The 16468-nt window shown below is 36.2% G+C and overlaps 1 protein-coding gene across 1 annotated transcript; it reads right to left on the bottom strand.

Annotated features, from left to right (window-relative positions):
- Positions 1–207: 207 nt before the first annotated feature.
- LOC114399980 (peptidyl-prolyl cis-trans isomerase CYP59-like) lies at positions 208–16074 on the bottom strand. The gene is made up of 14 exons (XM_028362211.1): positions 15828–16074; positions 15063–15167; positions 14820–14937; positions 14660–14710; positions 10721–10812; positions 10515–10614; positions 8368–8490; positions 8221–8298; positions 8021–8067; positions 7872–7927; positions 3110–3150; positions 1793–1895; positions 1383–1515; positions 208–1299 (listed from the first exon to the last, which is right to left on the bottom strand). The coding sequence occupies exons 1-14, from the start codon at positions 15923–15925 to the stop codon at positions 522–524; spliced, it is 1923 nt and encodes a 640-aa protein (XP_028218012.1). The 5' UTR covers positions 15926–16074; the 3' UTR covers positions 208–521.
- Positions 16075–16468: the final 394 nt, after the last annotated feature.

Genomic DNA, 16468 nt, shown 5'->3' with positions numbered 1-16468 from the left:
CATTTGTGTTTATTAGAAGATATTTGTAGGCACGGAAGCTCATATTGTTACCATTATAAGAAACTCACATATTAGCGACTGGTTAATGATTTGTTTTAACATTGGTGAAGCATTAGCAACGACCTCAAAGTTCTGCAAATAAAGTCAAAACTATTGTGTTTGTGTCAATTAGATGGAACAAAAGATGTGAGAGAAAGAGAGCTACTATGGCAGAGAAGAGAACAACTGCTAATCCATGGCAACAAGTTATCATTGTCAAGTTAGAGGTTGCTGACGATAATAAAAAAAAAGGTTTTACAAAGCTTGCTAGTAATAACTCTAGAGACGGCCTAACCAAGTAAACCTTGTTCAAAGTGGCAAACAAAAACCTTGTTTAAATATGTTCTTATAGAATATTTCAAAAACCTTGTTCTAAAGTATATCATTGTCTTGCTCCACCACAAAAATTGAAGCAAAAAGGGCATACAAGATAGCCGTTCAAAGGTTCTGTGCTTAGCATTTGGATATTGTGACACCAATAATCATCTCCTATCACCATGATGCCTCCTATGAGGATAATCATCAGATACAATATCTTGTCTTTTATGTCCACGTTCTTGCCTTCTATGTCTGTAATCTCCGTCCTCCCTTCTGCGTTTGTAATCCACATCCTCCCTTCTACGCTTGTAATCATCATCAGCTTTAGTATCTTGTCTTTTATGCCCACGTTCTTCCCTTCTATGTTTGTAATCTTCATCATCCCTTCCATTCTTGTAATCTTCATCAACTGGACTTCCTTTTCTTCGTCCAGAATCCATCTTCATTTCTTGCTTTCCACTGTCTTCAGGTCTCTTCCTATAATCTCTGTCATTCCTTCTCTCCAAATGGCTAGAATCCATGTTTCTCCTATCATCTCGACTAGTTCGTCTTTCTCTATAGCCATCGTCTTCATCTCTTTTTCTTGAGTCTTGCTCATCTTTCCTCTTGTAGCCATCGTCTTCATCTCTTTTTCTGGAGTCACACTCATCTTTCCGCTTGTAATCATCATCTCCATGTCTTCCCATGTGTCTATCTCTGTCTTTCGTGTCAGCATGGGAACCCAAATCTCTTGCACCTCTTTCAGACCGTGCTTTGTTGTCTCCATTTCCCCCATGTCCTCTGCTTCTATCACCATACCTATCTCTGTTGTTTGAGTCTACCATATCCTGTTCTCTACGACTTCTATGATCTTTTCTTTCAACCAGGTCACCATCATGCCATTGGTGTTTTATATCTCGCCTTGGACTTTGTGAGTTATCTCCATCAAAAACCATTTCATATCTGCACCATGAAATTTCCATCACTCACTTAGACATAATCAGATAGACAGTAAAAGACAGGCACATGCAATCAGAAGTACACACCTCGCATTATCTCCACCACGTTGGGCATTATCATCCTTTAAGATGTATTTTGCTTGTGGTTGTTTCATTGTAGAATCTCCAGTGCAATCCTTAGCAATATGATCTGTAGAACCACATTTGAAACAACCACCACCTGCAGCAATATTGTATTAAATTACAGAGGGAAAGTAGCAGCTGTTTACAACCAAACGTTGGCATTCAGCACAATGCTGTAAAAATGAAACAAGCATAAAACAATTGCTTATAGGTTGTGACATTAAAAGAACCTGGGGAGAACCACACCACAAAAGTTAGCAGTTGTAGTTAGACATCCCGAGGTCTTACAAACCTCACAATAGAATCTCATATTTCCAATGTGAGACTCAAGTCATACATAGTTATTAAATCCTAACAGACATCTTTATCCTTACCTTTACCCTTTTGGTCTTTCCGCCTGTATTGTGACCACAGTTTTGACACACTTTGACTAAAATCCACGTGTATCCTTCGATCATCAATCAAAGCATTATCCATCTGCATTTCGGGGGGCAATAAAAGAGAAAAAGCTATGAGTTTTCTTTTCATACCAAAGCAATTTTTTTATGAATATAGACTTGGGGCTGAGCATGGGTTGAGTTCGGTCGGATTTGGGCTCAAAAAGTCCAATCCACAACAACCGAACCCTTCCTATTTTGATCCGTCTTTGACTGTATATCTCATCGGGTTGGACGGTTTAGCATTGAACGGGTCATGGTTTTTTATGGGTGGGATCGGGCGGTTTATCATCTTCAACACAAACTCAAGATGAAATGGAGAATGAATCATGCATTTTCTCCTGCAAATGCATGGAAATCTTGCTGCTTGAAGGGGGCAATCATGGACATGCACCTTTGTTGTCTCTCTAAGAAAGGGATGATGGCCATGGAGGGTCTAGAACGGAAACAAGAGGCATAGAATCTAGAACGAAAACAAGAAATGAGAAATGGGAAAAGAGGAAAACCAGACAAAGAGGAAATCAGGAAAACCAGGGGTACAAAAAGAAAGCTGTTTTAGAATACCAGAGATGCAAAACCATATTGAAGAAAGTGCTGGACTGGATGAGTGATCGTGAAATGACACCTATGAACTGAGTGTTTTAAGCTTTTGCAATGTAACTTTTTGAATTTTAAGTTTCTAATGCATGCCACGGTCGGATTTGGGTATCTACGGAATTCATTATTGTGAACCAAATCCGACCATTAATACCCATATAAAACTGATTTTTTAACTCTTATTACCCGCCATCCCATCCAATCCGACGTGTAGGCAATTTTTCACTTCGGGTTTCGGTTGGATGGTAATTTTTTGCTCACCCCTATATAGACTTATAAATGCTTGTTTAAACTCAGAATTGCAAAAGAAAATAACAACTTGGCAACCCAGTACATAAAAAAGTCCAATGAAAATTGAAACAGAGGATAACACATAAGCAAATAAAACAGGTAAGCAAGCACTTGAAACAATAATAAAATTATTATAAATATATTTTTTGTAGATAAAATGCAAGACTCCATAATATAACAGACACCCTCCAGCAGCTGCACCAAGTGTGTCTCTATATTATATTTAAGCCAACCAAGGATAGAAGGAATAAATAAATAAACCTACTACAGTATCTAATGTTCATGAAGTAAAACAGAATCATTTACTGCCCAGAAAAAGAATCACAATACTAATTAGCAAAAGATGCTTCAAAACCTTCAGCATACCTTAAAATATGCCTGCTCACATGACCGTTTGTCCTCAAACTCTGTCAAAACGAGTAAATATATGATACTGTTAATTTTATCAACACAAAAAGAGATCATTGATTTTCCAATTACAATGTGGAATTTAACAATATAAACTAAAAACGAATTATCCTTAATATTTATAACTGTTTTATTGTGTAATGTTGTGTGTCAAGAATGACCACACTAACTAAGCCTTTATTTATAATGAGCAAATAAGATCAGTATTGATTATATAGGATCAATCTAATAATAAGTAATAATGACTAAATCACTTATTACTATCTTATCATAAATAATAGAATAATATATAATCTTAACATATTAGCAATTACAACTTCTAAATATATTTGATAATGTATTTGAAGGAAACCAATATGAAATCTTGATAATGGTTTCTCAAATGGTCAGAAGCACAATTTTAATTGTACAAAAAGATGTTTCTATTTATTCATTAGAAGCTACAAGTCAAAATCTCCTCCAAAGTACAAGACTTTTTGCTCGGACAATGGAACATAACATGATAGAAACTAATAACAGGTTAAATCTTCAGTATTCACACTAAAAAAGCTCCCTAAGCGTGTGCTTTTATGGTTGAGAAAGAGTTGCTTACTTGTACTTGCATCATACTGCTGCCACTTTTGATAGGAATAAATTGATTGGAGTTTTTATCGAATTTCTGGATATGATTTTAAAATCTGGAAGAGTTCTTAATAATTAATTTTGCAGGTTTAGGAAGGAATAAGAAAGAAAAGATATATATGGTTTACTGTTTCAGCAGTTCTTTAGAGTATGTTTGGATGAGGCAATTTAAAATTCTGAATTTCAAATTTTGAGAATTTCAAATCCTCCAATTTAAATTCCTTTATTTTTAAAATTCTGTGTTTGGATTCCTTTATTAAAAGTCGAAGCTATCCATTTCCAACATCATCGCCGCCGCCAATGGCTTCTCCTCCGACACCTTCCTGGGCCAAGGCAGCCACGGCAGAGTCTATAGAGCCACCCTGGACGCCGTCAAGCTCCTCGCCGCCATCCAAACGACCAAACTTGTCGCCACCAGCACCTCTAAAAACCACGCCACCAAATGCACCGACTGCGGCAACTGCACCAGCCCCACCGAAAATGAGATCAAGATCCTCTCCCAAATCCCCAGCCCCCGCCTCGTCAACCTCATCGGCTTCAGCACTGATCCAAACGACAACAAATTACTCGTCGTCGAATACATGCCCAACGGTGGAAGAAACGCTATTGTTGTTAACTTTAGTCCTCCGTCTGTGGTGGACTGGGCGGTGCTGTTGATTAAGATCAGCGAATTTGCCGGAATCTGCGACCGCTGAATCGGCCCTCTGCCGAAGCCTGCCGTGGTGCGGCAACTCGCAGTGCTGGCTGCCTGATGCGTGAGGTCGCAGATCTTGCCGCGTTGGTTCTTGACTACGGAGACGCAATCCACAACGCCGTCGGAGTGTGAGAATTTAAAATTCACTCTCTTAAAGATAGAATTTGAAATTCTATTCTTTCAACTACCTAAAATTCCTTTTAAAATTCTAAAATTTTGAATTTCTTTTACTAAAATATCCAAACAGTTACTTTTAATAAAAAAGAATTTAATTCCCTATAAAAAATACATTACCTAGTTAAATTACCCTATCCAAACACACTCTTGGTGTATTTGGATGGAATGCAATTTTGTCCATGGCTTCTTAAGGGAACACCATTGTCAATGTGCAAATAGAATGGGTAGAGATACCCAAATCATCTGTTTTTATTTATTTTTTACTTATTCATTCCCAAGCAGAATTTTTTAACCTTCATTTTACTTGTTTCTTGTTTTCTTTTTTTTGAGTGGGGAAGTACAGAAGAGAGACAACAAAACCAAGACTACGACCTCACATAAGAGTGTACCATAAAATCAGCAAAATAATCAGAGAAAAGAGAAGTTGGACATTGAAGCAAGATAGTCAAATCTTGCAGGGAGGAGGATCCCTCTTTAGCCAACCAATCTGCAATCTGGTTTCCTTCCCTATAAAGATGATTAAAACTTAGATCCCACTGCAAGTTTATGAAATTCTGAATCTTCAAGATCAAGGGATGATAAAGATGAAACGAATTTACATCCCCAAGAATGAGATCAATAGCTAACTGTGAATCAGATTTGCAGATGATCTTTTTAAAGCCTTGCTGCCATGCAATTTGCAAACCATTATAAATGCCAAACAATTCCGCATGTAGCGACGTAGTGTAGCCACAAAAACCATAGTAACCCGTAATCCAAGCTCCACAACTGTCATGCATAACTCCTCCCAAACCGGATAAGCCTGGATTGCCATCGGTATTTAATTTCAAGAAGTCTGAATTCGGAGGAAGCCAATGAACTAGAATTTCACGCTGTTGATGCTTCTTAGCTGAAGATGTATCAAGGAGCATGTGATACGCAGAATGGAACTGACTTAAAGAGAACATGTCATCCAAGATTTATTGTTGAATACTTCATCATTTCTCGCACACCAAATGAACCAGCAAGCAATGGAAAATCGAACACCGTCGCTGTTCTATAACACCCCGATCAAATCCCACCAGAATGAGGGATCCAAAGGCTATGCAGGTATGAGACTATACAATAGAGAATGACTTAAAGGAATTAATTGATACTATCTATACTAAAAAGATGTGTCTACTTTTCAGCTGCTCATTACTTAAGAACTTCATAATTAAACGTGTTTGACTTAGAGTAGTTATGGGATAGGTGACCTTGTGGGAAGTTTCCCAAAAAACATGTGAATAAGGACAAAACAAGCTAAAAAGTCTTGTGTTGGTTTGTGGGGTTAATCATTGATCCTAGAAGCAGACAAACCGATTTTCAAGGTTTCGGAAATGACTACCTACGGAGGGTTCTGACCGATGGAGACAAGGATGTTGAGTGAAGTGTCGTAGTGTGAGAGCCACAAAGAAGTTAAAAATTAGGAATGTTACAAATGGTACCAAAGCAGTTTGATCCTAAAATCAGACTGCAGTAGTGGATTGTTTTCAAAAGATCAAATATGGGCACATAGGACTGCTTATTAGAGTTATAAATGGCATGCTATTCTTTTAGATATTGGACCTGATCAACCCAATGTTTGATTGGTGATATGAAGATTTATGGCACCTAATAGGTGAAGGGCAAACGCAAATGATGCACTTGTAACGACCGTGGCTCAGATGACCAAAGTTATGCAAGCGCAGACAGAGGCTATCCGTCAAATGAATGGGAATGGAAGCAAAGTTGTCACCAACTCAATTGCACCTTCGAACCCTCAACACGTGGGGTTATCTGAATTTCGAAGGAACGATCTACCATTTTTCCATGGCAGTGCAAATCCTGTGGAAGTAGAAGAATGGCTCCAAAAGTTAGAGAAAATTTTTAGAGTCATCAGATATGATGATGCATAGAAGGTGGACTTTGCCACCTACATGCTGGAGTTTGATGCAGAGCATTGGTGGAACAACACTCAACGGAGTTTGACAACTCTTGGAGCTCCTATCACTAGGGACGAGTTCAAGGAAGTTTTCCTAGAGAATTACTTTCCTCATAGTATTCATATCCAAAAGGAGATCAAGTTCCTCCAAATTCGGCAAGGAGAGATGACTGTTGCCGAGTACTTGGCTAAGTTTGAGAGCCTAGCGAGGTTTACTCATTATTTGAAGGATAATCCTCAAGATGATTGGAAGGCTATCAAGTTTGAAGAGGCTTGAAACCAGAGTTACAGAGTTTTATCAGCATCTTGGAGCTTAGAGATTATCCTACCCTAGTGAACAAGTGACGCATAGCAGAGCAGAAAATGCAAAGATGTTGAAGTGTCACCGCGTGAAGTGTCGTGGTATAAGAGCCGTCAAGAAGTTGAAAATTAAGGATGTTACATGCTTTGGATGTTGTTAGTGAACCAATGAATGAAATTATCTCCAGAGAAATCCAAGGTTGCACTCCAAGGTAAAAGAGTCTAGATTTGTTACGCCTGGTTACAATGTCGAAGGAGATTTGTTTCTTGTCTTTTTTCTAATAATTCGTTATCATGAAATAATTCATGTTAATAATAAAATAATAAACCACCATTTATTCCCAAATATGCATGTAATTACATGGGTTATGCATGCATTTAACCAATAAATGTCTGAACTTCTGACACTGAATATCAACCAGACACCAACAGAAACTGATTAAATAGGATTTAAGCGGATCAGAAGAACTTGACATAATTTTTAGAACTGATCCTAAGATGCCTTAGAAAAGATAAACAGTCAATAACTAAACTATTATTTACATAACCAAATAGAAGCCAAATACCTAATCTTATCCAAAGCCAAGTATTGTGCAATGGGAGGTACACTCCAACCAAAAGCACCATACTACCAAAGTGTTGCACAAATCTATTAGATTTCATATAATATGTTTGTGCTTGCATGTGTATATATACATACACACAAAAAGGGACAATGAAAAAGAAACAAGGAAATATTTACAAACACAAGGGAACTTTGGTTCAGAAACGGAAGTCTTATTTGTAGAACACATGTTAAGCATATCGACAATTTAGAAATAGGAAAATAAAAATATTCAGGATGTCTATATTATAGCATTTTCAACCAGTAATGACACAAAAGGGAATAAAAGGAAGATTATACATAGATAAAAATAAGAACCACTTAAAAACAATTAAAGATGCATAATTTTTACACAAATGACAAAGTGGATATGCATACCGACCTATGAAAGCATAGCATAAACTGTCACCAGTCTTGTGATCACGAATGATTTCAGCCCTATTATTAAAAATTTATGGTGAGAACAGTATATACAAAATGATATCACTATTAGTAAATGTCCAGGACAGTTGACTGTTTAATAATACTCACATTGATACAGTTCCAAAGCGTGAAAATATTGTATGCAAATCCTCATCCTAAAATTTAAAGAAAAAAATTACTAACAGTTCCAAAGTGTGAAAATATTGTATGCAAGTCCTCATCCTGACAGTTACATAAGTAACAATCGCGGGGGGGGGGGGAGGACATGATACTTACAGATCCATAAAACACAGAAAAGGATTACTCACCTCAGTAACTGGGTTCAATTTACAGACAAACAATACATTGTCTGGAGGCTTAATCTCAGCATCAGGAATGTCCCCAATCTAAAACAGGAGTTCACGTGAGATCACATTCATAAATGAAGTACTAAAATTTTTATGTATCATACTTACACTCTCAAGTACAACTGCCCTAGAATGTGCTTCCTTTGATCTAATAACCTCCTCAAGTTCTGCCGGATTTAATTGTTCATCCATGGGAACCCAATCATCTTCAAGTCGCACTTCATCATCAACCTAGTAAAATTGCATTAAATCATGACTTGGAAGTTTGAACAAACATGCTTACTGAAGACGGTAAAATTTAATTTTTCATTATAATGCTTGAATTTATTTGTAATATCACAAGAATCTAGTCATCCATCTACAGCCATACAGTTACAGCCAGAAAGTTTTTACCAAGAATGCTGAACAAATATACTAATGCATGACAAGTAAAATCCAATATAATCATCCATCTCAAGCCATACAGTCACAGCCAGAAAATAAAATTAATTTGTAAAATCACAAGAATCAAATCATCAGGTAATCAATTCTTGATTCATTGTTATAATTTGCAAAAAGTAGGAAGCAAATCTCGGTCTTCACCCCACCCACTTTTATAGAAAAATAAAATTTATTTAGGAAAAACCACAAAAAAAATAGCGGATGAGATATTCTAATGGACTAAGAGAGAGAAAAAATAAAGCACTAAAATTTCCTAGAATTTGGGTTTGAGCCTCTGGTGCAGCGGTAAAGTTGTGCCTTGGTGACTTGTTGGTCATGGGTTCGAATCCGGAAACAGCCTCTTTGCATATGCAAGGGTAAGGCTGCGTACAACATCCCTCCTCCATACCTTCGCATAGCGAAGAGTCTCTGGGCAATGGGGTACGAAGTTTTTGGGTTTGAGCCTAACTCAACCCTACAAATAGGCTATTAAGGTGAGGGTTGTCCCCCCACTTCTATACTTTATCTTGGTATTATCTATAATGAACGTGGGACTTGAGTTTTTCCTAATACACTCCCTCATGCCCAGCATTTTTGGGAAAGGTGTGTGGATAATATGGTAGGTGGTCCATTAATAGATCTAGGATAACTTTGATGCTATCTTAGAATTTGGGTTTGACCTTAACTCAACCCTTCAAAACTGGCTTGTAAAGTGAAAGTTGTACCAGACTTATATACTCTATCTTGGTTTTTCCCAATAAAATTAAACAAATATATCCACACAAATAATTGGGGGAAACAAAACCCACTGAGAATTGAGAACCATGAAAAAGAAACTCAAATCCCGCAAAAAAAAATACAAGCTTATCCTATAAAATATCTATTGACAATGAACCTTGCTTGAAATAAATAATTGATACCATAAACAGCACAGCAAGACAAATGTCATGCCAAGCAATTTACTGATCAAATACCCTCTAAAATCTGCATTTTAATTTTTATAAAGTTGTATTTCAATGAAGAATCTCAAGGGACAAAGATTCATGTTATCATGTCCCATATTGGCTAGAAATATGGCCAAAATACATCTTAAGGCTTGGGCAAACTCCCGCCATAAGTTAGCTTTTGGGATTTAGGCTTGGACCATTTCTAATATGATTTCAGAGCCTACGTGACCAAGTGGTCTAGAGTTTGATCCTTGCTGCCTCACTCTTTTAATAAAAATTAAATTTCAGCATAGGAAATAGGAAAGCCTATGAATTACTCACACTTCAAGCCCAAAGGGATTTTATGTGAGGGGGCATGTTACAGATATAAAAATATTCATACATCTACACTAAAAAGCTTAAGTTTTTGGGATGTTCATGACAAACCATTGCATTATCCAGTCTTGTTGTTGGGCAACCTACAAATGTCAAATCTTGTACATTTCATCCTCCAGATGTCCAGTTCTAGGCCTGATGGGTGAGTGTTTAGATGTCACATCATTTAGGGATAAGACTAAAATACTCCTTATAAGGTTCAGGCAACCTTCCTCCCTTGAATTACCTTTTGAGATTGAGTTAGGCCCAGTAATTCAAAATAAAGATACCTCTGAAAGCAGACTTGTTGTATTTCTATAAACCTAAACTTACTTCTTTTAAGTGTCTAAAGTACCAAATGGACTCACTAATATGCTCAAGTTGAAATAGCTTCATTTTTTTTTTTTTGCCAATTGGACTCATTTTTATATTAAATAGTTTTAAGATAAAGGACCATAGCAATGCCAACAAATAACTGATGACAATTTTCTGAAGTTTCAAGTAATGAAATATAGTGTTGCAATAAACCATTACCTCATCTTTAGGTTTTCCTTCTGGAGAAGCATCAGGAATGAACACAGATAGTTGAGAAGGATCTTCATAAGGATCCTCCAGGATGTATGTGTGCTTGATTCTACTCAAGTAATTCAGAAAGAATACATTTTATTTATCTCAAAAAGACAAATACGAAAACATCATTTTTAATCCACATTTTGTAGTAGAGAAGAATTAGTATAAACCTTATATTTTTATAGGGTCTTCCCTTCTCATCCACATAAGCCTCATTTATTCTCGTTAAAGTCTCAAATCCTTCAGCTACCTCGCCAAAAACCTGTAACAAGGAACAGATCTCATAAAACAACGAAGTAACTTCCATGGTATAAAAGTCAAATGTGAGTAAATATTTAAAGTAGCATTTCCATATCAATGTCTATGTCTAATAGAATTAGGTAATACTTCATGCTTGATAACCTCATCAAACTAGGGGTGCGCAAAAACTGTCGAACTGAATTATAAAAATGAACTAAACCACTTTAAATATTTACTCGTGAAACCCATATATGCTGGAAATTGATAAAGAAATTGAATCGACAGGACAGAAAACATTTGTAAAAAAATGAACCGATCCACTTTAGAAAAACGGTTCAGTTAACCAAAGCATGGGTCAAATTTTTGAAAAATCCTAACCATTCAGAGTCTTGCCTTAGACTCTAACAATTTCTTTTCTTTCATTTTGCTTTCTATTGGCCTAGAAAACACACCATGCTTTTTAAATAGCCATTTGCTAGAAAAAGCACAAACTAAAATGCTTTCCATCATCACTGCATGCATTAGTCCCTCCTCCAACCCACAAAGAGAAAAACTGACAATGCCTCAGATCTTTTTATTCAAAAAACAATAAGGATCATAGCAGTCAATCCTGAATAGTAGTGCATGGCAACTGCTACCAAAAATGTAATAATGGTATACCAAATACCAGAGTGCCTGCTATACAAAAGATAGATGAATGCAAATAATTTATATAATGCACTCACATAAATGCTCATAGCTCAAATACCCAATGTTTTAAGGCATATATGACTGTGTTGTTGATGGCATACCTTAAACTTAGCTGCGGGACAAAACCTATCTCCTATACTCATAGTTGTCACAACACCTATGTCCTATACTCATAGTTGTACAGCTTGGACCACTCAACTGATTCCAACAGATAACCTGTGAACCAACTCGTTGGCTGGTACAGTCAGGAGATTAATGTTGTTTTTTTTTAATATAAATAATCAAACCTGGTATGACCCACTCAGATTTCAGTGAACCAGTCTGATGAAAAAAATTGAGCACCAAAAGAATAACAAAAGAAATAGACAGTATGCAGGCTTTAGATAGTAACGATTAAGTGTACCATCCCCTTTTGTCCTGTTATCATTTATTTTGGCTGCTTTTCTTTCTTTGGAATGAAGCCATTTTCTGTCAATAATATTATCACCTCTTTGTACATATCCAAATTAAGTAAAGGGGAAAATGCAAATAATCACCCTGAAGTTTGGGTCATGTGGAACGTAATTCTTGACTTTCAAAAACATGTATTCCACTCCTTAACATTTTCAAGGTGTGAGAGATAGCCTTTCCAACAATGGGAATAAAATTAGTAATGTGCACCATTAATGGGAAAATTGTTGAATGGGTTATCTTGCACACTTAGAAAATGTTATAGACTGTATAATACACCTTTTTAAAAGTCAGGGACTAAGCTGCATTTGACCCAAACTTCAAGGAGCTAATTTGCATTTTCCCCTAAAGTAAATTCATAGCAGGTGGAATTTTTATGAGTGGTCGTTGCACTGGTTGGATACAGAACATTGAGAAAAGGAACAGGTGATAGGTGTTTTGCTTTCCAGCATGATTGGTTTTTGGATGTTTGAATAATGCCTGTAAAAATCATCAATTAGGATTTAATAGGCAAGCCACTGAGAAACTGTGGTCAACATAGGTTTTAAAAGTGGCACCACTACACTAGGTCCAGCTTGGTCCCCTCCAATTTCATCTTGCCTCTTTGATTCAGTGCCAACAATGATTATGGTATATAGCTAGAATGGCCCTGTTCAGCAAGGGCTTCTTGGAGTCTATGGGCTCAATGTTATCAGTGGCGGACGGCTGAATATGGCGGAAGGCCATAATTCCACCATATAAACATGCCATTGCAGCCTATGGCGCTGCCATAGCAGACTTCCCTTCACAAATTGACTATGGCGATTGAAAAATCCACCATGCCATTACGCTATAGCGGCCATGGCGTCGCCATTTAACAACACTGAATGGGCTTTGTGTGGCACTGACCTTATTCTTACTTTTGGACTTCTTCCTTTCTAGTTTCTACCCCTAATTTGTTTTAAAATCATTTGGTGCTTTAGTTTCTATTCTTTCCACTTTTGTGTATCTGAGTATCTGACTGAATGGGTCTCTACCAGTTCTATTTCATTGGTGCATTTTGTTTTAAACATGTCTCTGTTTGGTTTGAATGGATGAAGAATGAAAAGTGAAGAATAACCAGTTAGAAAGAATGGAAAACCAGAGGATGTAAGGGAAAACTATGAATCACTCAAGCTTGAAAACCATTGACTGGTCCTCTAGATGGTCCAAAATCAGGGCTGGTTCTTACAATGCCGATGCCACACCTAAAATATTTTATGAGAACTTCAAGATTCCAGGCCATCTAAAATCTAATTGCATTAATTAATTAATCAATTAATAAAATACAAACAGACAATGCAGTGCTGGACTTGCAACACAACAAAGGAAACAGGTTCAGAACACCTTGCTATGCACCAACAACAGAGTGAGTAACAGGGGGGACTCTGGCCAACAAGGAAAAAAGATGAAAGAAATACCTTGTTCACCAGATACCTGACTGAACAACAAATTGGAGACAGGGAACACTGCTTGGATATGGCCCGAAATTTGGGGGATAGAGGGGAGGCAAAAATTGAGGTAGGATTGGTGGAAAGCACCTTAGAATAGAAAGCTGAATACAAGCTGAATAAAATGCAGTGGAATCCTATTTTCTCCATCATTAACCAAACAGAACTTCAATTTTAGTGGCTGCTATGATGCTATCTTGGCCACGATTGCTGTTACATAAAAATGATCCAAAGCGGAGCTTCCTTGGTACCTACAGGTTGCTCCACCACCAAATGACCCTATTGTGTACTTTAATGTGGACCCACTTCCATTTTAATTATGTGTCATCCGGCAAAAAACCATTGCACAACTGACTTGTTTAATGCTTTCTAGGGTAGGAGAAACAATTAACAGAAGGGAAGATATGAAGTTAGTTCATATGCTTATGTTTTAGAATGAGCAGCCAATATTATCATTTTCTTTTCTCTTGAAGTTTTGCAAACAAACACATTTCAAAATCAACAGCCATACCATTAAAGACAAGGTGATACTAATAAAAAGCTTATCTGCTTTGTAGAAACAACAGTAGGAGGAACTAAGACTTCAATATTCTATTATAAATTTGTTCTGAAAGCACTGACTTCAGCTTTGTGAAATTAATATAAAGCAGCTTAGCTGATCAAAAAAAAAAACATAAAGCAGCTTATACAATTGATGAAATCCAAATAATCTATTGCTATTATTTATAATAATTCAAAATTGGGTTTAAAATGCACTAAAACTAATCACTACTCTTATACTCATTATACCAAAATTCAGAACCTTCTAGAGATTCCCCATTTAGTGCAAGAAAGATGACATGTAAATATTACAAAACAAGATATAATCCATGATTCCACAAACGTAACTGCTATAGGCAAAAGGGCCTGATGTTATATTTTGAGTGAACTTACCCTTGCCCAGATTTTACTTTTACTGTTCTTTTCTATAAGTAAAAGATAAGCATGTTAACTTTGCACAAGACAAACTGCTTAGAAGTTAAAAGTACTTATCGAACATTATCATTATTAAATATTAATATTAAAATATAATCCTCCCTAATGTATCCCTTTGTAGTGACTACACAAAAATTAAAACTATTTTGCGCAGGAGAACTGAAATTACCTAAGGTCAATTATATCCAAATCCATAAAAAGGTAAATATTTTAGTGTCCTTATTCAACGTAAGGATGCACGCATACACCGTGAAAAAGTAAAGCAAGGATGCATAGAATACATACCGTGTGTTTTCCGTCAAGGTAATCAAGGTCATCACGCAGAGTGATATAGAACTGAAAACAGAAACAAACAAAACAATAGTAACTGAAGATTTATTTTACGTATTAACTATTCTAAAATAACAGGAAAGGAACCCTCAACCTGCCACAAAACATGCCATACCTGTGAAGCATTCAGATTCTCTCCAGCACTTGCCATGGCAACTGTTCCAGTCTTGGAATGCTTCAAATCAATATGAATTTCATCACTGAAAAACCGAGCTTGATCACCATAAAGAAACCTGAAAAAGAGAAAGCCATTGCACAAATGAGAACTCAATGTCAGAAACTTCACAGTTCACATTAAAAAAAAGGATCAGTAAATGCTAGACAGTAACTAAATGCACAAGCAGTTCCAGTTCCGTACTTGTAAACAGAATCACCACCAGTTCCCGTGCCAGTTGGATCACCAGTTTGGGCAGTAAAATCCTTTTGAACAGTGTGAAATAGACACCCATTATAGTACTTAATCCTGGCTCAACAATTACAGACCAACAAAGAGCACGTCATGATTTGAACACACATCAATATATGCAAATATCACAACAGTGCATATTTTTAAAAATAATAAAATAATAACAATAAGGACCCATTTGGCCAAACTTAATTAAGGACTTATTGAATAAGTATTTAATATATAAGCACTTTTTACATATGTTGTTTTTCAAAATCAAATAGAAAATAAGGTTAAGTTGTTTCCATATAAGCTGGAAGTTGTTTTCATAAGCTATCCTGTAAAAAATTAAAATGAGCGGCTAACAACTTATGAAACATCATAAGCTTATTAAGCTATTTTCATAGGCTCTCTCAGACACTTAGAAGTTCTATTGCTAGAAGATAATTTCAAAAAAGTTATAAACAAACTCTTCCTAATGGACCTTAAGTCTATCACTCCATCTCATCCTCAACAGAGCAATTTATAACCCTGAAAAAATTATAAACACACGAACCACAGAGTACATAACGAATTCATAGCAACAGAAAGCATGGTGTGATTCCATAAGCATTAAAAAATGAATATAAAGAAGAAAAGAAAACCAAGCGGGGTGTTTCGTCTGAATAGAAAAGACGCAAAAGGGTTTTCGTTTCAGGAAATTGTAAAATAAGAGAGGTTAGGGTTTGGAGGACTGACTTGCAAAGCTTCAAGAAATTTTTGCAGGTCAAGGGGCATTTGTTGGTGTGCAAATCGACGACAAGGTCCCCTAAGCTCGTCACAATCAGCACCGACATTCTTTGAAGACGCTCGAGATGGAGAAGTCAGAACCAGAAGAAGAAAACGTTCTCGCTAACGTCACCTACGGTGCTTGTTGCGTCGACGACCTCGGCACCGCCGCCCTCAGCACCAAAATCCTCTTTATGCACATGTATTATGTGTAAGTTTTACACTATCTATCAATTAATAAAAAAAACTATGATTAGTATGATTTTTTAGATTATTATATTAAAAATTAACAAATTTATTATCAACATATTATTTGTATTGGATAAAAATATAACATTTCTTTTCACTTTTAATGTATATATTATTTTTTTTCTCTTTCAATTACCACCAAACACATGAATCAATTGGTGTCATGTTATTCCAACTTAATTAAATGTCTGGATTCTAGTTTAGATATGTTAAATATTTGGAGGAAAAGATCTACCATCTATAATGATCAAATCGACTCAAACAAGAATATAAGATTACCTCAAGTGAAAGATACTTGTGGTTTGGCAAAAAAAAAAAAAACTTTCAATTTTAACGATTATATCTAGTGTAAATTATAATGT

Source organism: Glycine soja, chromosome 19 (genome assembly GCF_004193775.1).
Source record: "Glycine soja cultivar W05 chromosome 19, ASM419377v2, whole genome shotgun sequence".
In the NCBI taxonomy this organism is placed as follows: domain Eukaryota; kingdom Viridiplantae; phylum Streptophyta; class Magnoliopsida; order Fabales; family Fabaceae; genus Glycine; species Glycine soja.
This window is presented reverse-complemented; position numbering and strand designations above follow the sequence as displayed.